The following is a 25853-nucleotide window of genomic DNA, read 5'->3' on the forward strand; positions in this document are numbered from 1 at the left end:
CAATTTTGTTTTTTACTCTATGTTTGTAATGTGGGGTCTTGAGGGTTTTAAGTTTTAACCCATAAACCACTCAGAGTTATGCCTGGAAAATGAAAAACAGGCAGTACTTCTATTCAATATATTTTACATATCTTAATTCATTTTATTACTTTAGGACCATAAAATGCATTATGTACAACTTGGTTTTCTCATCTAAGTATTATGTTTGCACATATTTAATTTAGAAGTATAGTTTGTTCATCCAATAAAACATTAGTTAATTTACCTTTATAAACTGCTGAACTCTTAAGAAGCCTTTTATCTAGCAGGCAGCCTGTTGAACCAGAGAACAGATGAAACCAACAACGTAAAACAGAAAAATAGTGTGCATTCTGAACCTGTCCCCACAATGTCAAGTAAACACAGGGGGGGGGGATTAAAACTCTTTGAGGAACAAGGAGAAAAAACACAATTTATTGAATCGTAAATTTGTTTAATTAAACTGTCAAATCAGTCTCATTTTGTATGCTGCCAATATCAGCCATTTCTGCTTCTTCAGTTATTTATTTTTATCATCTTCATGTACATCTAAATACTGAAGGTTTGCTTAAAGACATGGTCTTATACCCTTCCACATGACAGTTTGTTTTATGGTCTTGTGTATTTCCAAACATAGGTTAATTTCACATGGTGGAGAAGATAAAAGAATCTGAAGCAGAGGAGAAATAAGGAGTCAGAGGTGTCATAAAAAGGCCTAAATACCATGTGTGGCAGAATCCCAGAATACATTTCTAGTCTGAATACCTGATGAGATTCTGTATTTTGTGATACTTGAATTATCCTTTCCCAACTTGAAGTCCCTGATGTGTTCAGAAATAATTTGGGAGAATGCAGGTAGCAGTATAAGAACACATGTTTTATTTCATAATCTCTCGCTCCCAATTAATTTAGTGGCAGGGAAAGTCTTTTCCTGAATAACAAATGTTTTTTCCTACATTCTTAATTCCTCCCCAGCCTCCATATCTTTGTTTGCATGTAAATAGCAATTTACTATGGAAGTCCAGTACAGTCATATTTTCAACTAAAATGAGGAAAGTTGTTGAGAAATTTGAAAGGAGGTGAAAGTTCCTCCAGAATACTTAAGGGTTACTCAAAACCACGGTAATAGACATCCTTGCGGACCAGGACAGGCATGACCAAGTCAAAGAGGTCCACTAGCATCAGATAACACATTAGAGGCAATAAAACTCCTTTCAGAAAAAAGGAAATGTTAAACAAGAAGCAAAATAAGGAAATACAAACCTTTATAAAGAAATACAACAGAGAAGAAGGGATGCAGAACACTTTTGTGGGAAAGATAACACTAATAACTTCCATTACAAAAATACATGAAATAATAATTAAATACACCAGAAAGCCAAAAAAAAAAAAAAAAAAAAAAAGCTAGGGAGTTGATTGCATAGGCCAAAAAGAAACATTTGGGGTTGCCTGTAGCTTATGAGCTGAAAGCACCTAAATCTTGCCAAGAAGTGATTGAGACAGTCTTTCAGTGTTTGTGAAATCAGACTTGAAAGGAACCTGGTGCTTAATTTCTGAAGATCAATCAAGATCAATTACCAAATGAAGGAAGCACATCTGCATAATCCTGGAAATGAGGTAAGTTTTTGTTGTAATAGGTGCTGGTAGCAGTTAATATCTGTCCCTGTCATGGGCTATCTCTAACTGTTTCTGGCCACAGTTGGAAGTGACAAGAATTAAAAGAATAGCAAAGGAGAGGAAACAAATTGCAGAGAAACAGAACAAATTCTTTGCTGGTGATACAGGGCAGATAAGCTGTTCCTGATACTTTCAGACAGCAGCTAGAATCCTATTTACAATTTACACATGCATGAGTTAAATAATTTGGGAGAATGCAGGTAGCAGTATAAGAACACATGTTTTATTTTATAATAAGATATTTCATAATCTCTCCCAATTATTTTAGTGGCAACAAATTGTTGTTAATTAATGATGTGCTGATTGCGTATCTCATCACATATCCAGTTGCATGCTACTATCTTATTAATTATTGGCAATTTACCATTGCAACTTATTTGATCTCACACAGATGTAAATTGCCAGTAGGTTTATGGCCAGCAATTCTGATAAGCTGAGGGACATAATGCTGACATCAAACTAACAAATCATACAGCATTCATCCAAGAGATCTTAGACATTAAACACTTAATAAAAACGTGTCACCATTCTAAGATCAACCTTGGTACTAAACAGCTGGAAAATACAGTGCAATGGGATGGTGCATCCAAGAAATTACAAGTGAATTAGCTTACCATCTGTTCCACATTAACTTATTAAAAATTAATATTATCAAATATAAAATCTGTTTATAAAAACCAAGCCTTGCCGAAGAAGAAACCATTCAAAATCTGCAAAGGTAAGTTCTGTCTCGCCAATCTCTTAATGAGTTATTCGGAAATGTTGAGCATGTGGATTAGATTAGCTCGTCTAATATATTTCCCATCCAACTTGGCCCATGATGACATTTGGAGCAGCACACGCAAACACACACACATCTTTACTTTCAGCTAGCAGCTGAAAGTCCTCTGGGAGTGGGTAGAGATGAGTGCTCGGGAGCCAAAACCACCCTGACATGCAAAAATAAATTTACTGTACCTCCATTTGTTTTCTTCACCCAGTCATTAGTTTCCCTGCCTAGATCTGGAGAGGCATAGCATAGCAATTCTCAATACTTCAGCTGATGCCAATACCTGGCAGTCCCAAGCAGGTCACTTTCCAGTAGAAGTGGGGAGTTCTTACATTTGAATGCTCCTACATGCAATGCTCTCCATGGATTGCTGCCTTGTTGTGGCAAAGGGGCTTGAGAAATTCAGATAAGTTATGGGCTATGCTGTGCAGGGACAACCAAGATGGACAGATCATAGTGGAGAGTTCCGACTAAACGCAATCCACCTGGAGTAGGAACTGGCAAGCCACTCCAGTATCTTTGCCAAGAATACCCCATGAACAGAAACAAAAGGCTAAAAGATACGATGCTGCCAGATGAGCCCCTCAGGTCAGAAGGCGTCCAACATGTTACATGGTTGGGCCAAAGCCGAAAGTACGCTCAGCTGTGGACGTGCCTGGAATTGAAAGGAAAGTCCGATGCTGCAAAGAAAAATACTGTGTAGGAACCTGGAATGTAAGATCTATGAACCTTGGGAAGCTGGATATGGTCAAACAGGAGATGGCAAGAATAAACATTGACATCTTGGGCATCAGTGAACTAAAATGGACAGGAATGGGTGAATTCAATTCAGATGATTATCATATCTACTACTGTGGGTAAGAAGCCTATAGAAGGAATGAGGTAGCCCTCATTTCACCCTCATTATCAGATTCTTTAATTCCTCCTCACTTTCTGCCATCAGAATGCTATCATCTGCATATCGGAGGTTGATGATATTTTTTCCGGCAATCTTAATTCCTGTTTGGGATTCTTCCAGTCCGACCTTTTGCATGATTAAATAAGCCGGGGGACAATATACAGCCTTTTCATACTCCTTTCCCAATTTTGAACCAATCAGTTGTTCCATATCAGTTCTAACTGTTGCTCCCTGTCCCACGTATAGGTTTCTCAAGAGATAGATAAAGTGGTCAGGCACCCCCATTTCTATAAGGACTTGCCATAGTTTGCTGTGGTCCACACAGTCAAAGGCTTTTGCATAGTCAATGAAGCAGAAATAGATCTTTTTCTGGAACTCTCTGTCTTTCTCCATAATCCAGTGCATGTTAGCAATTTGGTCTCTAGTTCCTCTGCCCCTTTGAAATCCAGCTGGTACTTCTGGAAGTTCTCGGTCCACATACTGCTGAAGCCTACCTTGCAGGATTTTGAGCATAAAGAGGAGAGTGCAAAAAATGGTCTGAAGCTCAACATTAAAAAAAAACTAAGATCATGGCCCATCACCTCCTGGCAAATAGAAGGAGAAGATATGGAGGCAGTGACAGATTTTACTTTCTTGGGATCCATGATCACTGCAGATGGGGACAGCACCCACGAAATTAAAAGACGCTTGCTTCTTGGGAGGAAAGCGATGACAAACCTTGACAGCATCCTAAAAAGCAGAGACATCACCTTGCCAACGAAAGTCCGCATAGTCAAAGCTATGGTTTTTCCTGTAGTGATGTATGGAAGTGAGAGCTGGACCATAAAGAAGGCTGAGCACCGAATAATTGATGCTTTTGAATTGTGCTGGAGGAGGCTCTTGAGAGTCCCATGGACTGCAAGGACAACAAACCTATCCATTCTAAAGGAAATCAACCCTGAGTGCTCACTGGAAGGACAGATCCTGAAGCTGAGGCTCCAATACTTTGGCCATCTCATGAGAAGAGAAGACTCCCTGGAAAAGACCTTGATGTTGGGAAAGTGTGAAGGAAAGAGGAGAAGGGGACGACAGGACGAGATGGTTGGACTGTATCATCGAAGCTACCAACGTGAATTTGACCCAATTCCAGGAGGCAGTGGAAGATAGGAGGGCCTGGCGTGCTGTGGTCCATGGGGCACGAAGAGTTGGACATGACTAAATGACTAAACAACAACAACAACAACAACATGATTTAGCTTGTAATTCACCCAGAGAGTTCTCTAAGAGCTAGGTGGTATATCAGCAGCACACTTTGCTTTTTTTTTTTTCTGTGCAAGAAGACATTGAGCAAGTGCATAGTGAACTCCCTTCAGAGCTGCAATGTTTTAACTCCAACCGATTTAAAAAACGGTGTAAAGACACATATTTTGATACCTGCAGATGATGTTTAAGCTGCCTGCTTGTGTTGTTTTTAAGTGTACTTTTCTTTGATTTTCATGGTTTTAATGTGTTTTGTTGATGTTAATAATTCTTTCCCCCCAGCTGTGTCGTTTTTACTTGCTTTTACTGTTTTACAGTTAAATTTATTTTTACTTGTTTTCATTATGTTATGAAGATTATAGGCTCCCTTGAATGCTGCTTTGCAGTGGAAAGGAAGTCTATAAGTGTGATAAATAAATACACAATTAGACATTTTCTGAGAAATAAAAATCCAAATAGCATTCCACAGTGTCATTTGCATTGTGATAAATAACTGAACACTTGGCAATTTTCTGGTACAGTGGTGCCTCGCTTAACGAGCGCACCGTATAACGATGAAATCGCATAGCGATCCGTTTTTTCGGATCGCTAATGCGATCGCTGAACATTTTTGTAATGGGGAAAAATTCGCTTTGCGAAGACCGGTAAGCGTTTCGCTTACCGATCTTCACAAAACGACCCCCGACGATCAGCTGTTCGGCGGCCAAAATGGCTGCCGGAAGCCGGGAAACGGCCTGAAATGGCCGCGCGCAGCGTTTTCGCGCCCTCGTTAAGCGAGGCGAGGGCGCGAAAATGGCTGCCGGCCATCCTGAAGCTTCGCTGAACGGTGAGTATTTGGCCTATTTGGAACGCATTAAACGATGTTTAATGCGTTCCAATGGAAATCGCTGCCCCGTTCAGCGATGCTTCAGCATAACGAAGGTTAATCCGGAATGGATTAACCTCGCTATGCGAGGCACCACTGTATTAGATAGCATCCATGGTCTGTTTTACAAGGCAGACTCCCCTCACAGTTTCTAACCTGTTCAGTCATGCATAGAACTTCTGTACTAAACAAGATGTGCTCTCATGCAGTTCTAAGATGATGATGATGATTATTGTTTGTACGCAAGTGATATGGGAAGAGATTACACTTATGAAAGCAAGCTCTACCACATCTGTGTGCCTAAACCCACACTTTGATTGTTTGCATAGTGATCTGTACAAGAACATATCAGCCCAAATCCTGTGTCCCTGTCAAGCTGTGTGGGAAATGTTTAATAACAGTAGTAGATGAGGATGTGAGCTAGATTCAGACGTGAGCTAGTTTCTCATATAGCAAAAGGCTGTTGCATATTTTTGGGGGGAAATGTATACTGTACAGTATTTAAAACAAAACAATAAAACACAAACCCTAATGCAAGAGAGAACAGGTTTCTAGTTCAGCTTTTACCTGACATACCAATTTTCTGATAAGAATTTTTTTAATGGAATTGTGTTCAGAGCAAACCATCTAAGTCTGATGTGGGATGATAGATTTGTCACCTTTTCAAGCTCTTGGCTTCCATTTATATTATGATATCCAGAAAAATGAGTATATGAGGCAAAAATGCCTGGGGAACCTGAGAAGAAAAATAATTCAAGCAGAGTTTTGAAACATGTACAGTCATGTGAAAAAAAAAGTACACCCTCTTTGAATTCTATGGTTTTATGTATCCGGACATGTAATAAAAATCATCTGGTCCTTGGCAGGCCTGAACATTAGTAAATACAACCTCCAATGAACAACACATGATATATTACACTGTGTCATAATTTATTCTATAAAAATAAAGCCAGAATGGAGAAGCCATCTGTGAAAAACTAAGTACACCCTTACCACTTCTATGGGAATTAAAAGTCTAAGTAGCAGCCAGGTGCTGCTAACCAAATGCCCTTGATCATTAGCATTTTGCTCCTCTGGAGCATTCAGGTGTGTGTTAACACAATGCCAAGGAAGCAACACATCAGCAATGATTGTAGAGAAGCAATTGTTGCTGCCCATCTACAGTATATCACAGAAGTGAGTACACCCCCTCACATTTCATAAATATTTTAGTATATCTTTTAATGTGACAACACTGAAGAAACGACACTTGGCTACAATGTGAGTATACAGTGATTATACAGCTTGTAGAACAGTGTAATGCTGTTCTCTCAAAATAATGCAACACACACCCATTAATATCTAAACTGCTGGCAACTGCCATGAGGGGGGTGTACTCCTGTGATACACTGTAGATGGGAAGCATTACTTTATTTTTCACATGACTGTAGCTGTGACAGTCCTTACCATATCCCTGGAGCTAACTAAACTCTCCCAAGAACAAAATATCAGGTGGTTCAACTCCCTGTACAATGTAAAAATCCATTTGCAACAGGAAGCAATGACAGGGGATACTGTTCACATGTGTGTTGCTCTTGCTTCACTGCGAAAGTGTTAATATGTGTGTGTGATGAACACTCCTATCAGTCAGGTCAGAGCTGATGTGGGAGCCAATGACATGACAGGAGGGGCGGAACCAGGGAAATAAAAGGAGAGGAAAAAAGACAGGACAGTTTAGGCAGTTAGTGCTGTGGTTGTGTTAGAGAGAAGAGTAACAGAGAGATAAAGAGATTGAAAAAATAGGAATAGGATAAGCCTTGGAAAGTTTACGTGGTTAAGATTGGAAAGAGTTAAAAGTGCTAAGAAATAAATAGTTGAATATACAAATACCTTGATTAAAGTGAATCTACATAAGCAATCGTAAATGTAATCAAAGCAATGTTTATTGAATGAATAATAAAAGACCATCCATGATTTTCTTTATATGGGTAAAGTGGGCGGCATATAAATTCAATAAATAAATAAATAAATAAATAAATAAATTTACCTACAAACCCATAATTAAACACTGATATATCGGACAACACTGATCTAATAGTCATATTTGGTACAGAGAAGAACATATCCTCTGGTAGCAGCAAAAAAGGGTGAAAAGTACATGTCATGCCCGAAAGTGAACCTGGGTGTGTAGAAAAACAAAGGGGGACTTGGGGTTGTGTGACAGTGTGTAGCTCTTGTGCAAGTCTGGTACCCTTGACAAGTAAAGGTTCCACCAAAAGCCAAGCACTGCAAAGGAAATGGTGAAACAGACAGTGGGTGGATGCTTTCTCCCTTCATGCTAAGTCCCGTGGGTTGCACGATTGCTTTAATCCCTTCCCCCTCATGCAGCCGCAGGATTACTTTGATCCTTTTCTCCCTTCTTTTGCTAAACTCTATGGGACTTAGCAAGTGGAGGGGAAAGCGAATCTGCAGCGCTTTGATCCCTGCTTTCCCCTCCACTTGCTAAGCATTAACAAAACAAAAGCAGGGATCAAAGTGTTTTGATCCCTGCTTTCCCATCCCCTTGTTTTTGTTCTCTCCTCAGCTTAATTCTCTGTATAAGACGACAAAAGTATCATATACACAGGAAAATACAGTAAACTAAAAATGTATTGACAAATTTCTTTCTAAAATTGTATGTGGTTGAGGCATACATTTACAGCTCTTCCCATAATTATTTACTATTATATCAATATTAATATATTAATGTAAAATTATATTCTGAAAAATCTATTTTAATGTTTCTTTACTCCATTAAAATGCCTTTTTATGTAAATATGGTGGGGGGGTCACAGGTTACTTGACTATTATAAAAGGGGGCTATGGCTTGAAAAAGGCTGGCAAACACTGCCCCTACTGGTAGGGCAGCAAGGCTATTTGGCCCAGGACTCACCTCAGTCTAAAGCCGAAACACTGTATAAGGCAAAATAAAATTAGAATGCCACACATTCTATTTAAAAAGTTTTATTTTTAGGTATGTTATTCCTTACATTATTTAAAAACCCTTAATTCCAAACAGTCAAAGGCCTCACAATGTGAAATGGCCAGTCCTTATCTGAGCCATTAGAGAGCCTGGCTTTGAGGGAGCCTGTATTAAAGCAAAGTCCCAAAATGGATACTCTAAATTTGCTGCATCAGGTGAAGGTATCAGGTTTAATGTCAGTGAATAGAGCATGACTGCCCATTACTGCTAAAGATCGGTTCCATGGCCCTTTATACGTATAGCATGATAAAAGAGGGGGGGCGGGCAATTTTTTTCCACATGTATTACCAGCACTGGCCTCTAGCGAGCATGCTATTTATTCTTCACTAACAAGTATTCCTAGCAAGGTCTGGCAGCCTCTTGCGGTAAATACTGTACACGTGAAAATAGTTTCCAGACTGTGAATAAGTGAAATATGTAGTGGATACTGATCCCACATGTGCAAGGGTCCTGCTGTACAGGATGAACTGTCCTTTCCCTCTATGGGCAAAGAGCAGCTTGTGATATAGGACATTGTCCATACAGCTCTTGTTCGTCTTAATATAGATACAATAGCTCAGTGGTGCTAAAAAAAAGAGTGGAGAAAGGCAACTTTCAGACTTTGGTGAAGTGGGAGGAGAATGAAACAGCAGCAACAAGAGTTAGGGAGTCAAGAAAGCCCAAGAAATCAACCCTCAAAAAACGTACTGTTCCTAGGTGAGGGGGGGGGGTGAGGAGCGAAGACATTTTTAAGTCAGGTATATTGTGCAGAACAGACAGGCCCTTTGAATCCGACTTCAAGAAGAGGAGGTTAACGTTAGGGTTTGCATTGCTTAACAGGCGTCAAGCGGCGCCCATTTTAAATGTTTAAACAATTGGCCAGTAAGCACTTGCCCAAATACAAGGCAGAAACGAAATCGTGTGTAAACCTTCCCCTCGATGTCTGGCAGGCTCCGCCTCATCTCCCAGTTCTTGCACTGGTTGCAAGATCACCTAACGCCAACTGAGGAATGAACACAACTCGAGCAGAGGGCTTCTTTCTGCTTCATATTAGGCGTTGGTGTGGGTTTTTTGTGTGTGCGCTCCAATAAAGGGTATCAGGCAGACTTCTTCGGGGGCTGTGCACAAGGGCCACCAAGGCTTTTTTCCCCTTTGTTTTTTTTTTCCTTTTCCGTTTGCTTTCCAGCTTAACATGAGTTGTGACTTAGGGCCAAATGAAAGAAAGAAAGAAAAAGAAAAACCCAGCTGCCAATGAGGCGGCCCCGCGCTTTCCCCGAGAGGTGAGCACTTTCCCCGAGTCGACGGACAGAAGCCTGGTCGGAAAGGAGCGGAGCGAAGAATCCCGGACCTTCCCGCGCGCGCTTCCCTCCCTTGACTTCTTACGGCGCGTGGCGGAGGGGGGGGCGGGGCCTCCGTCCCGGGTTGTGTTGAGGGAGGTGGTAGTGGGGCAGTTAGTTGTGGGCATGGGCCGAGGGCGGCAGGGACCGAGAAGCAGCTCTTCCTCAGTCCCGTGGAGGTTACAGCGGGTGTGAGGAGCCGGGGGGGGGGAGGGGGTAGAGAGTGCGGAGACGAGAGGAGAACTTGAGGCGTGAGGGAGGAGAACGGGCGAGGAAAAGAAGAAGAAGAAGGAACCCGTGGCCAGACGACGACGCTTCCTTCTGACGGGGCAGGACCGGCGTGGACCGAACTTGAGAGTGAGTGACACACACACGCGCGCGCACACACCCGCCGCGCCTTCCTTTCTCGTTATTCGGAGGAAGGGGCAGCGTTCAAAAGGGGCTCCCGCTCCGGGGTCGGTTTTTTTGGACCAGAAGGGTGAAAAGGCGAGCCTTCCGCTCCTGCGCGCCCTCTCTTCCTGCACATTTCTCTCCCTCCCCCCAAAAATGAGAGGCTTTGCTCTGACCACCGAAGGCAACACCCGTGTTTGCCCTCGACCTCTCCCTTCCTCCCCTTGCAGGGTCGTAGTGCCAACCCACCAACTCGGAAGAAGGCGCCCGCTGGTTTTTGGAAGCGCTCTGCCCCACCCCCCCGGGCTCTTCATTTATTTATTTATTCATTCATTCATTCATTCAGTGTGTACCCCACCCATCTAGACCTAAGTCTACTCTGGGCGGCTAACAGCGATACATAAAAGTAAAAAGCGATTTAAAAATAAAAAGAACAGCATTGATCTAATAACTCCTCGGTTGGGCAACGGCGGTTGCTCGTTCCGGAGGCGTCGTCAAGATCGCAATAAAGGGTTGCATAAATAAAGGGAACGCTGGGGGCGGGGGGGTTGCTGGGCGACGGGCAAATACAGTACAGTAGACTGGTCCCGAGGCTGGAGGTTCTGTTGGGACTGGTAAGGCACCAACCGCCCGAGGCGTCCCGGTGGCTCCGTGGGTTCGCCTCGCCTCGCTCGCTTTTGGCGAAAGCCCCGCGTCAGGAGAGGGTCAACCGCTTCTGTCTCTTCTTATAGGGTCCGCCCGGTTGCCTGCCTCGGGCCGGGTCCGTTTCCCTCAAAGCTTGGGGGACGAGTTTTCGTTTCTAGCGTCTCGTTTGCGGTTTCCGAAGTTCATCCCCTTTCGGCGACGTTGTCGGTCGTCACAGGTGGTACCGTTTTTCTTCGTCGGTTGGAGCTCTTCACGTCCTGTCAGGGATTTCGTTGGTTGGTATATAGTGGGTAGAGACGTTTTTGGACCTGGTTCCCCCCCCCCTCCCATTTGTCGTTTGTAGGACTCAGTCCCTGGGATGTACTGTAATGGGATGTGCCAAAAAAAGAGTAAAGTACCCCTGAGTACTAATTAAGAGCAAGAAAGGCTTCCAAGGGTGAAATTTTCAAACTTTCAAACCTAGGCATCTCTTTCTGTAAAAAATAAGAAATATTTGAATGGATTGGTTGACGGCTTCCCCCCCCCCTTTTCCCTTCTCCAGTGCTGTGTTGTGGTTACCTGAGATGGTGTTTTGGGACCTTTTAGCAGAAGTTTTCACTTTTTTGTGTTCTTGCCTTACCTGGAATAAATTCTTTGCCCCTCAACAGTCAGTCAGTACTGCAGATGCTTAAAACTGAATTCTCATTTTAACTCCTATCTGTACACTGAAATAGGGGCAGTTATCCTGGTGATTCACAGCTCTTTAATGGATAACCAGTTGGAGATAAGATATTGTACATAGAGTGTCCCCAGCCTCTTTGCTTTGTTGCTGAATTGCTTATTGGGAGATTGTGTAGAATAGTGAAATTATCTTGAAATTCAGATTTATCTGTAGTTACTGGGAAATAATCCTCACCAAATTCAGTGGGATTTATTCCCTGGTAGATGGTTTTAAGACTGTACATACTTTGCTTCATCAAGTAAATGTACAAACATTGTTGAACTTGAAATCATATATGGTATTACACTCACTGAAGTTCGCAATATAAATAGAGAACTCTTAGTAGGATTTGTGCCATTGGCAAGGATTTCTGACAACAAAATCAGCCTCCTCCTCCGAGCTGAAACCAAGGAAGATTACATAGCGGTGGGGAGACAATAACCCGGAATAAATTTTTATGTGAGTTGTCTGTGATTTCCAAGTCTAGTGTATCTTCATTGTAAACCTTCATAAGAATTCAGACACTACCTAAAGTAGAATGAAGAAAAAAAAGAGCAGTGTAGCAAAAAGATGAAGCATTAAGATTTCTTTTTTTAAGCAGCAGTAATAAGATTTTTAAAGTAATAGTTTTGATTTTTAAATTATTATACTAGTATACTATTTTTCTTTTTTTTTTTTTTTTTTCCATCTTGGATTCTGCTGTTAATTTGGGTTGTCTCTTTAGTTCATTTATACCTTCATAGTTTATTTTTTATATTTTTTGTAAACCGCCCAGAGTAGACACGTTCTAGATGGGCAGTATATAAGTTTAATTAAATAAATGAACTGTATAGCAGTTTCTTTAATGTTGTTTCTTCAAGAATAGGCTTTAAAAAAAAACAAATGTTTGGAAAACTTTATATTATCTTAACAAATGATACATAAATTATAAATTACTGATTTTATAGGACCTGCATATGTTTCTGGATTGCCTAGCCTTTTAATTGTATAAGTCATTTGAAAAAGATTGTGCTTCCGCCACTTGCTAGTGAGGGAAGACAGGAAAACCCAACTGGCACATCTGGTAATGAGATCCTAATAACTGAATCAACAAACGGATTGGTTAATTTATCTTCACATGTTAATGTTCTTTCTCCTGCGTTGTGCAATATAATGGCTTGAGAGCTAATGTAGTGTAGTGATTGGAATGTTTGACTATGACTCAGGAGTTCTGGGTTCAAATCAATGCACTAGTATGGAAAGTCAATGGTTTTGTATTATTTTAATGAATATATGTTGTTGGTAACCGCCCAGAGTGGTAGAATATACCAGATGGGCGGGATATAAATCAAATAAATAAATCAATAAATCAAATACTGTAAATAAATAAATAAATAAATAAATCATTTGCGTGGCAATGGTAAACGACTCTTTCAACGTCATACACACCTTGAAAACTTTGAATCACTATAAGTTGTAAGTGGCACATTAACTGTAGGTATTGATGGCAATTTTTAGAGTAGCTATTTTAATTGTATTTTAATTTTTTTATCTTTTTATTGTATTTTAATTGTTGTAAGCCGCCCAGAGATCTTTGGTTAGAGTGGGTGGCATATAAGTTAAATAAGTAAATAACAATAAAGAACCTCTCTCTTTTTGGAAATGGATAGTGAAACATTTTTGAGACTAAAATACAAATTCATTTATTGATACTAAGCTGTATCCAATTTTTAAAATATGATTTCATATTCTGAAATACATTTTTATAGAGAGGGTTTTTGGTGGATTTTCTCAGCAGAGTACAAACATGTTATCTTTTCAGTATCAAATATCAGTATCTTCACAAGTGAGATTAATCTGCATATTCCCTGTGATTTTAAATGGATTAAGAGGTAGTGGCTTCAGTCAAGAGTTTCAGAAGCTGGTGTGTTAAAAAGAGAAATAATTATTAATTGTGAAAGATGTGTTTAAAATAATTGAAAGAAATCCGTGGAAGAACCTAATGTTTTAAAATAAAAGTTAGAGCGGATCTTTTTCAGAGACATTAATACCAGAGAAATGTGAAAGAAAAATAATTTTAAACCCCAGAGCCTGGTAGTACCTGTAGGCTTACAAAATGCTGGTGATTGTTAATCCCAAGAGCTTCATGCAGTGTCTTGGGGCCTCAGGCACCCCCATACCCCTAACATTCCAGAAAAGAAATTGCTGTCAAATGGCAAATTGCGCCCCTTACAGGAAATTAATTTCCTGTTTGTAAAACAGGCCCTTTAATGGACAGGGGTTGACAGTTTTAAAAAGTACCATATTTTTCTGTGTATAAAATGACACTTTTTCCTAAAATAATTGAGGGCCGTTTCATACACGGTAGTAAGGAGGGGGGAGGAATCAAAACGTTTTGCAAAAAGTGGAGGGGGAAAGCAGCTTTTTGCAAAGAAAGTGGAGGGGGAAAGCACTTTCCTTGCAAGAAAGTGGAGGGGGAAAGAAGGAGTTGCTTCCCCCCACACTTTCTTCTGAGGAAAGTGCTTTCCCCCTCCACTTTCTTTGCCAAAAGTGGAGGGGGAAGCAGCTTTTTGCAAAGAAAGTGAAGGGAAAGCAAGAATCAAAGCGCTCTGATCCGTACCTTCCCTCTCCACTTTCTTGCAAAGAAAGAAATTTTGGGTTAGAAAAGTGGGGAGGTGTCTTATACACGGAAAAATATGGCAAATTGTATCCCTAAGAGGCCTCAAGGAGATGCAAAATTAAAATCTGAAGCTAACTTGAGTGTAGTTCAGAGGTGCAGCCCTTGGAGTTCCAAACTAGGGTTAAAATGGTTTTCTAACCTTCACATGTTGCTTACCTTTGATCTTGAACCAAAATTCAGGCACATTCTCCCTGAATGGTATTAGTTAAGTCTGTGGTTGTGAGCTTTTGAGGCTAGAAGCAGATATTAGATGTAGCCCGTGACTGTAAAAGAGAAATAAATAATGCAAATATCTGTCACAGCACAAGCTTCTCTCACTTTCAGGATTATGGAAAGTGGCTTGCTCTGTTTGCTGATTGGTCTTTCGAACTTAAGCATGAGATTCCTCTGAAGTCTGATTTCACCAACATGGAAAGACTGCCTCAGTTATTATCTACTTATAAGGTTTGGTTTTGGCCCAAGATACAGGATACTAAGATGTGCATTAAAACAGCCCTCCTGAAAGTATCACAAAGAACAGTGGCAAAAGGATAAATTAACATGGCTCAATGTCCTAATTAGGAGTGGAGTTCCTAAGGCTGCAGACAGGATGCATGCTGGGAGGTTTTAAAAAGTCATCCATTGCATGGGCCCAGTAAGGCCCAGTCTCCTCAGTTGTCTGTCCCCCAAATGTATATCACCACTACAAAATCTACAACTGAAACTCACATAATTTCAACATAGCAATACAGAAAGAAGGGCTGGAGAGAAAGGCATGTTATTCTTTTCCCACTTCTAAAGCGCCCTCCTCCCACTTCGAAGCCTGCACATGGCCTACAAAGGCTTGTTTGAGGCCAGGTGGAGCTTTAAACAGTACTTGTCTGAGTGGGGAGAGGGACATTGCACCATTGTAGTCTCTGTTCGCCCTACAACCACTAACACCTGTTTAAAATCTGTCAGTAAATTAGAAAACATGGAAAAACACCCAAAAACAAGTACCGTATTTTTCGCTCTATAAGATGCACTTTTTCTCCTCCAAAAAGTGGGGTAGAAAGCCTGTGCGTCTTATGGAGCGAAGGTGGTGATTTTGGCCCCCCCAGCCCCATGGGGGGGGAGCCTCCCAAGGGTCCGAGTGAGCCTTCCAGGACCCTTCCGACGCACCCCCCACGGGGCTGGCGCGGGTGAAATTGGGAGCTTCCAGGACCTTTTCTGAGCTCAGAAAGGTCCTGGAAGCTGCCGATTTCGCCCGCGCTGGCCCCATGGGGGGGTGGGGGGAGCGTCGGAAGGGTCCAAGTGAGCCTTCCAGGACCCTTCCGACGCTCCCCCCCACCCCCCACGGGCTGGCGTGGGCGAAATCGGGAGCTTCCAGGACCTTTTCTGAGCTCAGAAAGGTCCTGGAAGCTGCCGATTTTGCCCGCGCCAGCCCCATGGGGGGTGGGGGGAGAGTCAGAAGGGTCCGAGTGAGCCTTTCAGGACCCTTCCGACGCTCCCCCCATGGGGCCAGCATGGGCGAAATCGGGAGCTTCCAGGACCTTTTCTGAGCCTGGAAAGGCTCAGAAAAGGTCCTGGAAGCTGCCTATTTCACCCGCGCCGGCCCCGTGGGGGGTGGGGGGAGAGTCGGAAGGGTCTGAGTGAGCCTTCCAGGACCCTTCTGATGCTCCCCCACCCCCCCGGGGCCAGGGGGGGCGAAATCACCACCTTTTGGAGCTCTTCTGAAGCTTCCCAAGCCTCAAAAGAGCCCCAAAAGGTGGCCATTTTGCCCCCTCTGGCCCCCAGGGGAGGCAGGGTGAGTCTCCAAAGGGTCCTGGAACACACCCTAGGACCCTTTGGAGACTGACCCTGCCTCCCCTGGGGGCCAGAGGGGGCGAAATCGCCACCTTTGGGGGCTCTTCTGAGGCTTGGGAAGCTTCAGAAGAGTCCCAGAAGGTGGCGATTTCACCCCCTTTGGCCCCTGGGGGGGCAGGGGGAGTCTCAAAACGGTCCTGGAACACACCCTAGGACCCTAGAACCCTAGGGTGTGTTCCATAAGATGGACCTCTCCATAAGGCACCAAATTTTAGGAGAAGAAAGCAGATTATTTTTTTCCTGTTTTCTTCTCCTAAAAATTTGGTGCGTCTTATGGATAGGTGTGTCTTATGGAGCAAAAAATACGGTACTTTCCAATTCTTTGGAATCTGACTAAGATAGAAAAGATACCAGTACAGCTTTGGCATTTTGGTGCCAGAATGTAAAAACGTATAAATGAAATAGGATTTTCATATACAGTGGTGCCTCGCTTAACGGGCGCCCCGTTTAATGATGAAATCGCATAGCAATTAACTTTTTGCGATCGCATTGCGATGTTTTAAATGGGGAAAAATCGCTTTGCTATGATCGGTACCCTGCCTTACCGGGCAGTTCAAATGGCCGCCGTATGGAGGATTTTCGCTTTAAGGTGAGTTTTAAGCCCATAGGAACGCATTGAAGGGTTTTCAGTGCATTCCTATGGGTTTTTTAATATCGCATAGCGACGAAATCGCTTTGCAGCGATTTTTGCTGCACCGATTAACGTCGCTATGTGAGACACCACTGTAAGTGCTTAAATGTATTTGGCATACAGTGGTGCCTTGACTTATGAATGTCCCGAGTTGCGACCAGCTCCAGCCGCAAAATTTTACTTCGACTTGTGGCCGGAGCTTCAACTTGCAACAGAAAAAAGGCGGGGAATTCAAATTTGCTAACCGTTGGTAGGCGAAGAGGCTGTTTCTTTGTAGCTCTTTTGCCCCAACGGTTAGAGTGAGTGCGTCGGAAGGGGCTTCGGACTGCCTGGAGCTGCTTTCTGCTCCTAAGTAAGTACAATTACTTCGTTTTGCAGGGTGGGTTTGGGTTTTTGCGTAGGGTTATGTTTCTGTGCTGTGATGTTTTGTGTTTTGATGTGTGTCTTTTTCTAGCCCCATCGCGATCAGGCTGGTTGTGTGTGTGTGTAGTGTTTTTGTATTTTTTCCCCAGCCCCATGGCATTCCGCTGGGGCTGTGTTTTTTTGCCCAGCCCTATGCCGTTCTGCTGGGGCTGGCTATGTGTATAGGGTGATTATGTGTGTTTTCCCAGCCCCATGGCTTTCTGCTGGGGCTGGCTGTGTGTGTGTGTGTATGTGTCGTTTTTTTGAGTGTTTTTTTCCCAGCCCCATAGCATTCCGCTGGGGCTGGCTGTGTTTATATTTGTTTTGTTTTGGTATGTTTGTTTTTCAGCCCCAGTGCATTCCTATGGGGCTTGCAGTGTTTTATTTTTATTTTATTTTATTTTATTGGAATTTTTTTTTCTGGCCAGAACGGATTAATGGGATTTCAGTGTATGCCTATGGGAAATGGTGCTTCGACTTACGACCATTTCGAGTTACGCCCATCTTCTGGAATGGATTATGGTCGTAAGTAGAGGCCACTACTGTTGGTGATGGCTATGTGAAATGTTGAATCATTGACTGAGTTGTCATCAAGAAACATTAGCCCTGTAAATGTTTCATTAGCTCTATATTCTCTTTTCCATTATACAGTTAATCAAAATAAGAAATACATATGATTGACAGGGTGGATTTGATTTAAATCAAATTAATTTAAGATCACAGGTTTGTAGTCAACAGGGTGGATAGAATCAATGCTTTTTAAAAATGAAATTGATTCAAATTATGATTTAAATTAAAAATAATTTTTGTCAATTTAAATAATGATTTAAATCAATTTGATTTTTTAAAAAAATCAGTTGATTTTTATCCACCCTGTTGACAACAAAGTTCTGTGGTAAATAGTAATAGTGCTAATGTGTGGAAATGTATTAATATTCAAAATGTTAGCTCCCTTTGCTGCTCATGTGCATCCTTTTTATTATTCATGGTCAAATTTTACTTTTTAATACTTTAAAAAGTAAAAAGGAATTAATACTTTTGAACACTTTTAAGTTATTTTAAGATGTTTTTTGTTCTGGTTGGGAAACAAGTATTGTACCTCCCTCTAGTGACTAGTTCTTAGATAACAGTCTGCCACCAGTTTCTTCACCTCAAGAGGTTTTCCTGTTAAGGGTCAGATTTATAAATCTTAATGTAATGTTGCCACTAGAAAAATGTAATGAGGCCTCAGAATAATATTTATCTAATGGCTGTTTCTGTTGAAGTCCCCACTTCTGAATTTTTTTTGCAATTTTTCAAAACTTAGTTGTGAATTTGAAAGTCACACGGTAGAAGTATGAAACAGTCATACTTCTGTGGGTCTTAATGATGGCAATTTTAATTGTATTTTAATCATTTTATTTTATTCCATTGAATTTTAATTGTTGTAAGCCGCCCAGAGACCTTTGGGTAGAGTGGGCGGCATATAAATTAAATAAAATAAATAAATAAATAAATAAATAAACTGCAAAGATGTATGGTTTTAAAAACCAACCAAGTAGTTGACAAGCACAAGTTACACATAATAGTTTCTGCCTTTCATTCCTAATGTAGGTTGAAGACAAAACTGAAGTGGAACCAAAGATGGAAGGAAAATGGAAAAACGTAGCATCAGCTACAAAAGGATTATTTTTGCTTGAACAAAAGCATTTAAAAAACTTTACCATCCCCAAAAGAATTCCTGATAAAGGTACAGTAGGCAAGAAGATATATCTCTTATGTTTCTAAAATGCGTAATGAATCTCTGCAGGTTAAGCAAGTCTGTGTTGAGAAAACAGACATGATCTCCGAAGCAGATGTGCAATTTTTAGACATCATTTTTTCTTCATGGCATTGGACCCCTCTCTCTCTCACCCTCTCTCACTCTCAATCTCTCTCCCTACCTTTCTATTTAAATTGTATCTTAACAGTTTCTCTGGCTAGTAATACAGATACAGCATTACCTTGCACCAGGGTGAGTAAAAAACCAATTATTTATTTTTAAAATTAAATAACTTTTTTTAAAATTTAAATTTGGTTGTTTAAAAAACCTTTTGAGGAAAAGCCTATTTTAAGATAAATTTCTATTTAAAATACATTATAGTTCAAGGGTTATTCATCATGGAATAAAGGATTAATTTTAACCTTTAGTCTCGAGAGACTATGGTAACGTGCTCTGTATGGAGGACTTGGAACACCATCTAGTGTGACTGAGAAGGCCAATTTGAGAGTGACAATCCCTTCCACAATGAGGACAAATACAATCTGTCCCCTGTCCAGCTCCCTGATTTTGCTGCTTCGGGACTGCCTCTTTGCCTCGGCCTGCTGGACAAGTGCCTCTTCAAATTGGGAGAGGTCGTGATGTACCGCCTGCTTTAGTACCATGTGCACTCACGAGACCTGTAGATGAGTGTCAGTCTCACTCCAAATCTACTCTCAGCAAAGTCCTCTGATTCTGGACAACACCAAGAAAAGAGCTCCACCATTTCCTCTGACCCCAGCAAACACTAAGAGAAACCCCAGTCTACAGCTGCTGAACACAATTCTACCTTGGGCCCAACAACTTTGGTATCAAAACCCACTTCGACATTAAAGCAGTTCAACACCATCACAAGAAAAGAAAGAAGGACCCTCTTCTACCTAAGCAACAAACAAACATAAATCTAAAACCAACACATCTCAGCCTCTCACCTACACACCCACACCTCCCATGCCAGCAAATACAGAAACTGGTTACCAACCCTTCAATGCCATCTCCCTGAACACACCACCATCTGACACCAAAAGTCTGGAACTTGTTTCTTCTTCTATGTTCAGCCAGTCTCCTGACTGGTCTCATTCTATTCAGTGCTCACTGAGTCACTTTTCTCCACTGCAGCAGTCACCACAGTGATCCCATTCACCATCTGTCGATACACAAGAATCTTCCCTTTACTCAACATCCGCCATGAGAAGTCAGAATCCAAGGAAGAGCTCATGCAAGACTTGACATAGTTGGCACTCTCCACTGTCGGAACAGGCACACTCCTCAGCATCAGGCAGACCACCTCCATTAGTGCTCCCACAGATGGTCCATACCCATCTGCAGTACAGAACCAAAAAAAAAAAAAAAAATACCGATCCATGCTTCTACCTGGCACTGTATCCGCTTGTATATTAGCCAGAGTAGGCTACAGCAGTGGTTCTTAACCTTTTTGAAAGAAACGCCCCCTTGAGCCATTGAGGAAGTTATCATCACCCCCCTCCCTGAGGTGATGATATCTTACCTACCTACCTACCTACCCTCCCTCCCCACCCGCGTGCGAGGCAGCGCTTCACGGGGCGAGGCTGAAGACCCAAGAGACCCTTTCCTTCCACCCGATCCACACTCAGTGCTCCCCTAAAGGAGAAAGGCGAGATGTGGCAGGTAGAAAGAGCTGGATCATCTGACGGCAGCAGCAGCACCGGATCTACTGCCAGCACTGTGGCTGCAGTCGCCTTCACAGGTTTGGCTTGCTCCAGCGCCCCCCTACCGCCCCCTTCTGTTCTATCGCCCCCACACTGCCCCTTTTCGTTCTACTGCCCCCCTGAAAAAAATGAAATCGCCCCCTGGGGGCATTATTGTCCACGTTAAGAACCACTGGGCTACAGCATGCATAAGAATGCCTTGGTTCTCCTCAATGTCTTACTTTACTGCATGCACCTGCCCTGCACTTGCCCAGGACTGAGCAGATTGGTCCAGGCTCTGATGCATTCTTGGCATCAAGACCCCCAAGCAGGCCATATCTCCTACCCACAAAATCACACTATACAGAGGCATTTGCCATCCAAGTCTTCAGATTTGACTTTGTTTGCTGGCTCCATTGGCACCTTATCTCAGCACCCTACACTAAAATCCACAACTCCCGCTTTGGAATTGATGGAACCTCTGAGATCAAGGCACAGACACTGCCAGCTTCCATCTATTTTGCCGCCAGCACTTACAGTAAGCAGATGTATTATGCCAGCCCTTGACACCGACCCTCCACTTAGGAGTCAGTCAGACATTGGCACTGGGACTCTTGTCCATTCTATCTAGCCACTTCAGGATCAGACTCTGGCACTAAGCATTGGCACTGAAATGACCCATTTCACTCTTGTGCTGCACAACTCACTGCTGCCTCTACAACTTGGGATGCACAGCTTGCCTTGGCCCTGCACGCCCCTGGTCAGTCACAGCCTTGTTTTGACTTTTCCTAGTGATCCATTTGCAAAATTGAGGCCATCCATGCGGATCTCTACTCCACCAGCAGTTTAGCTGACCGCGGGGGGGGGGGGACAGGGGGAACCACTGCTGCACCCTCTCTGTCAGCCTACAGTCCTTGGTTCAATTTGACCCTGTAACACTGGAGCATCTTTCCCCAATGTCATCTGCCCGACCCACCAGAACTTCTCAAGCTGGGCTCCTCCATGTAGCCACCCCAAGAGAGTCCTGAAAGTCTTCTACTAGAAGTAGGGCCTTCTTGGCGGTGTTACGAAGGTTATGGAATCAGCTCCTAGATGAGCTACACTGGCTCCCTCCCTGTACTCATTTATGAGCAGTTAAAAGCACTACTTAGAGACCTTTCACATCGACCCCATTTGAATGCCTTGCTTCAGTCTGAGAATTGGTTTGCACCATTGATTGTTAAGTTTTTTAAACTATGCTTCTGTTATTTGTCTAGTAATTTAGTGTGTATTGCTTTATGTAGTTTGTTTTAACCACTTGTAAACCATCCAGAATAGTGCTTCGGCACTAATGGGGCGGTAAATTAAATTAAATTAAAAATAAATAAATAAATAAAGTTATTGCGTTTTCTAACGTCCCATTCCTTCCCAAGGTTGTTACAGACTTCCATTTGAACCAACCCCTAATTCTGCCTATGTTTTTCCCTTCTCCCAAAACACCTCTGGAACACACACTTCATACATTGGATGTTCAGAGTGCTTACGTTGTATACATTCCAGACAAGTTCGTTCTGAGAGACTAATAGACTGCTTTTAGGCTTCTTCTCAAAGAGCTCTCAGATCACACTGCAGCGTTTTTCCAAATGGCTTGCTGGCACCATAGCAGTCTGCTACCAGCTTGCCAAGTAACCACTTCTGTAACCAATCAAAGCTCATTCTACTTGGCCTCTCATCTTCCACAGCTTTTCTCAGAGGTGTTTTGTTGCCAGATATGTACAAGACTGTCACTTGGACACAGCCTTTGACCTTTGTGAGACATTATCTGCTGCATATGAGGGTAATTGGGTCTTCCTTGCTGGCATGACATTTCACTGGCCAGAAATTGAGCTTGCTGCTCACTCATATGTGTGTGATTCATGGAGACCATGAACAGGAAGAAGTCACTTATCGATAACTAGTTCTTTGAGTGGTCATCCATGAAGTCACACAACCCACTTTCCTCCTCTTGGGCTGTCACACTGGTCTGCCACCTTGCTTCTTTCAGTGTCTGTCAGTCTGTGAATTGATAGTGCTGGCCTCTGTGCTCCAGTACATGTGCTGTGGGAGGGGTAGTTAACTAATGGTCTTTCTATCTAAAGCTCTCTAGAACATTCTGAGGCTTCTGTGCATGCATGTGACACACCCAGATATGTGACTTTACGAATGACCACTCAAAAACTCGGTCATTGGTAACTAACCTGTTCTTTAACCACATCAGATAGCAAACATGGATGTTTAAATAAGTACACGAATACATAAGCTATATTGTTATTGTTTTAGTTAAATAAAACTATTTTTATTAAGGTAATGATTATTTTTTTCTTCCAGTAAAGCAGAGCAGAAATGTCCCAATATGAATGATCAACCTGTTAAACTAGAGATAGTTCATAATTTTGAAATGATCTATCTGTGATGTGTTTCTAATAGTATAATCAAATCAGTATTTTATTTAATATAACTATAAAACTAATCTGAGAAATTACTCTACAAATGAAACTTCATCTGCTTGTGAATATTAAGATTATACCAGGAACAATGATTCTTTATACCATGTTTCCCCGAAAATAAGACAGGGTCTTACATTAATTTTGGCTCCAAAAACCTATTAGGGCTTACAGTGGACCCTCTACTTACGGAATTAATCCATATTGGAACGGTGGCTGCAAGTCGAAAAGTCTAGTTCGAATCTCCATTGACCTACAATGCATTGAAAACCGATTAATCCCACAACTGGCAGTTTTTATTCTATTTTTGTTCCATTTTGGTTTTTTTCTGGTCTGTAGGTCGATTCTCTGGCTGCAAGTCGAATCTAAATTTTGCAGCCAGAGAAGTCTGTAACTCGAAAAGTCTGTAAGTCGAGCCGTCTGTTAAGTCGAGGGTCCACTGTATTTTCAGGTGATGTTTTACTTTACAGTCATGTCATCTTCTTCTGGTTGCTGCACAAGAATGGAGGGCAGGGTTCCACTTTACTGGGGCTTATTTTTGGGGTAGGGCTTATATTATGAATTTGGGATGTGGTGGCGCTGTGGGCTAAACCACAGAAGCCTGTGCTGCAGGGTCAGAAGACCAGCAGTCATAAGATCGAATCCGTGCGACGTAATGAGCTCCCGTCGCTTTGTCCCAGCTCCTTGCCAACCTAGCAGTTCAAAAGCAAGCAAATGCAAATAGATAAATAGGTACCACCTCGGTGAGAAGGTAAAATGGCACTCTGTAGTCCCGCTGGCCACAGGACAACGGAGACTGTCTTTGGACAAGCACTGGCTCTACGGCTTGAAAAACAGGATGAGCACTGCCCCCTAGAGTCGGACACGACTGGAGTAAAAATGTCAAAGGGAACCTTTTACCTTATACAGTGGTGCCCGCAAAGCGAGATTAATCCGTTAACATCGTAAAACGGAATGGAAAACCCCATAGGAACGCATTAAACGTTTAATGCGTTCCTATTGGGGGAATACTCACCGTTGAGCGAAGATTCCCCATCCGGCCGCCATTTTTGCGCCCTTGGTAAGCGAGGGCAGGGCGCGAAAACGCTGTGGGCCGCCATTTTGGGTGCGCGGCGGCCATTTTGGAACTGCCGATCAGCTGTTTAAAAAACATCGTGATGCGAAGATCGGTAAGCGAAACGCTTACCGATCATCGCAATGCGATGTTTTGCCACTTAAAACATTGCGATGCGATCGCATTAGCGATCCCAAAAAATGGATTGCTATGCGGATTTGTCGTTAAACGGTGCGCTCATTATGCGAGGCACCACTGTATTACGAGCATCCTGAAAAATCATACTGGGGCTTATTTTCAGGTTAGGTCTTATTTTCAGGGAAATAGGATATATAGAAAGCTATGATTTAAATCTAGTCTTACTGACTAGTGATTTGAACCATGATTTAAAATTGATTTGATATAAATCGGATCCACCCTGCTTTGTACAGTACTTTCCCATACTCATTCGTTTGCCACAGGAATGGCAAGAGTGTATCTCCCCTCTGAAGAAAGTACTATGCTATGCTAGCACTAAAATAATGGACTGCCCTCCTTATAAAGATCTGTCTAGGATTGGCCACGATTGCACATCAAGGTGAGCAAAAACCTAAGGGTTCAGTACAGTCCCCTACCGAAGTAGTGATTAAATAGCACTGTTTAAAAACCATCTGATGAAGGAAAATCCACCACCTTCTTAAGGTCCCTTCTGCTGTCAAGCAGTTGCTACTTCCAATAAGTTTTTTCTACTGTTTCTAGTGGAGCCTTGTGGCACAGTGGTTAAAGTGCAGTACTGCATTCAAGACTCTGCTCACAACCTGAGTTCAGTCCCAACAGGCTCAGGTAGCCAGCACAAGGCTGAGTCAGCCTTCCATCCTTCTGAGGTCAGCAAACTGAGTACCCAGCTCACAGGGTGAGGGCATGTGTAGCCTGCATAATTATGCTATAAACCAGAGGTCGTCAACCCCCGGTCCGTGGCCCATTGCTGGTCCGTGGCTTGAGCCTGACCAGACCGCAAAGACAGGCTGCCCCCGCCCGCCCCCTACATGCACTCCCCTCCCCACAGCTGCTTTGCACGTGCCAGCGCTGGCGTGAGCAGTCCCTCACCCCTTCACGCAAGCACCTGTGCATGCAAAGCAGCTGTGGGGAGGGGAGTGTTTGCGGGGGCGGGAGGTCTGCCTTTGCGGCCCGGTGGCGGCGATGGGGCTGTGGGGGGGGCAAGAGCCGGGTGCTCCGGCTGTTCTCCTCCTGGCGCCGCCGATGGGAGGTGGAGGGTAGGCAACAACAGGAGGCAGGGCAAGAGCCAGGTGCTCCGGCTGCTCTCCTCCCAGCAGGCTCCAACGAGGTCGGGGTAGGCGCTCCTCGCCGCCTTCAGCAGGCTGATGCCGCCGCTGGTGCCTCCAGCTCCAGAACCAGCACCAGTGGCTGCATTTGAATTTCCCGCATAGGGCGATGAGGAGAAAAATAAATGTTTGGTAAAATCAAATTTTAAAAACTCCCAGACTTCTGTTGCCGCCCGCTGGCACACGCTCCCTCATCCCTTCAAACATGCGCCTATGTGCAGGGGTGGGGTGGATGCGTGGGTGGGCAGGCACTCCTGCGCATGCACAAAGCAGTGAGAGAACTTGCGCGCGCCATTGGCCCGCACGCTCCCCAACCACTTCGCGCGTGCATCGGAAATCACAAGCACAAAGGGCTGCCCCACCTCCGGTCCGCACTACTAAAAAGGCTGGGGAATGCTGGTATAAACCACCCAGAGAGTGCTTTAAGCACCATAGGGGTGTTATATAAGCAGCACATTTTGCTTTGCTTTGCTTTGCTAATGTGTAAGCAAAAACTACTTTAATTTGAATACCTTACTTTGGGCCCTACCCTCTAGA

General features: G+C 43.0%; 1 protein-coding gene across 2 annotated transcripts in view; it reads left to right on the plus strand.

Moving 5' to 3' along the window:
• Positions 1-10003: 10003 nt before the first annotated feature.
• The window catches only part of TEX15 (testis expressed 15, meiosis and synapsis associated), an 80511-nt gene continuing 64661 nt past the window's right edge, over positions 10004-25853 (plus strand). For both annotated transcript variants that reach the window (XM_078384797.1, XM_078384796.1), the window contains exons 1-2: positions 10004-10140; positions 18628-18763. In XM_078384797.1, the coding sequence (XP_078240923.1) occupies positions 18658-18763 (106 nt within the window). In that variant the 5' untranslated portion in view covers positions 10004-10140; positions 18628-18657. The remainder of the gene's footprint in view (positions 10141-18627; positions 18764-25853) is intronic.

Source organism: Pogona vitticeps, chromosome 2 (genome assembly GCF_051106095.1).
Source record: "Pogona vitticeps strain Pit_001003342236 chromosome 2, PviZW2.1, whole genome shotgun sequence".
In the NCBI taxonomy this organism is placed as follows: domain Eukaryota; kingdom Metazoa; phylum Chordata; class Lepidosauria; order Squamata; family Agamidae; genus Pogona; species Pogona vitticeps.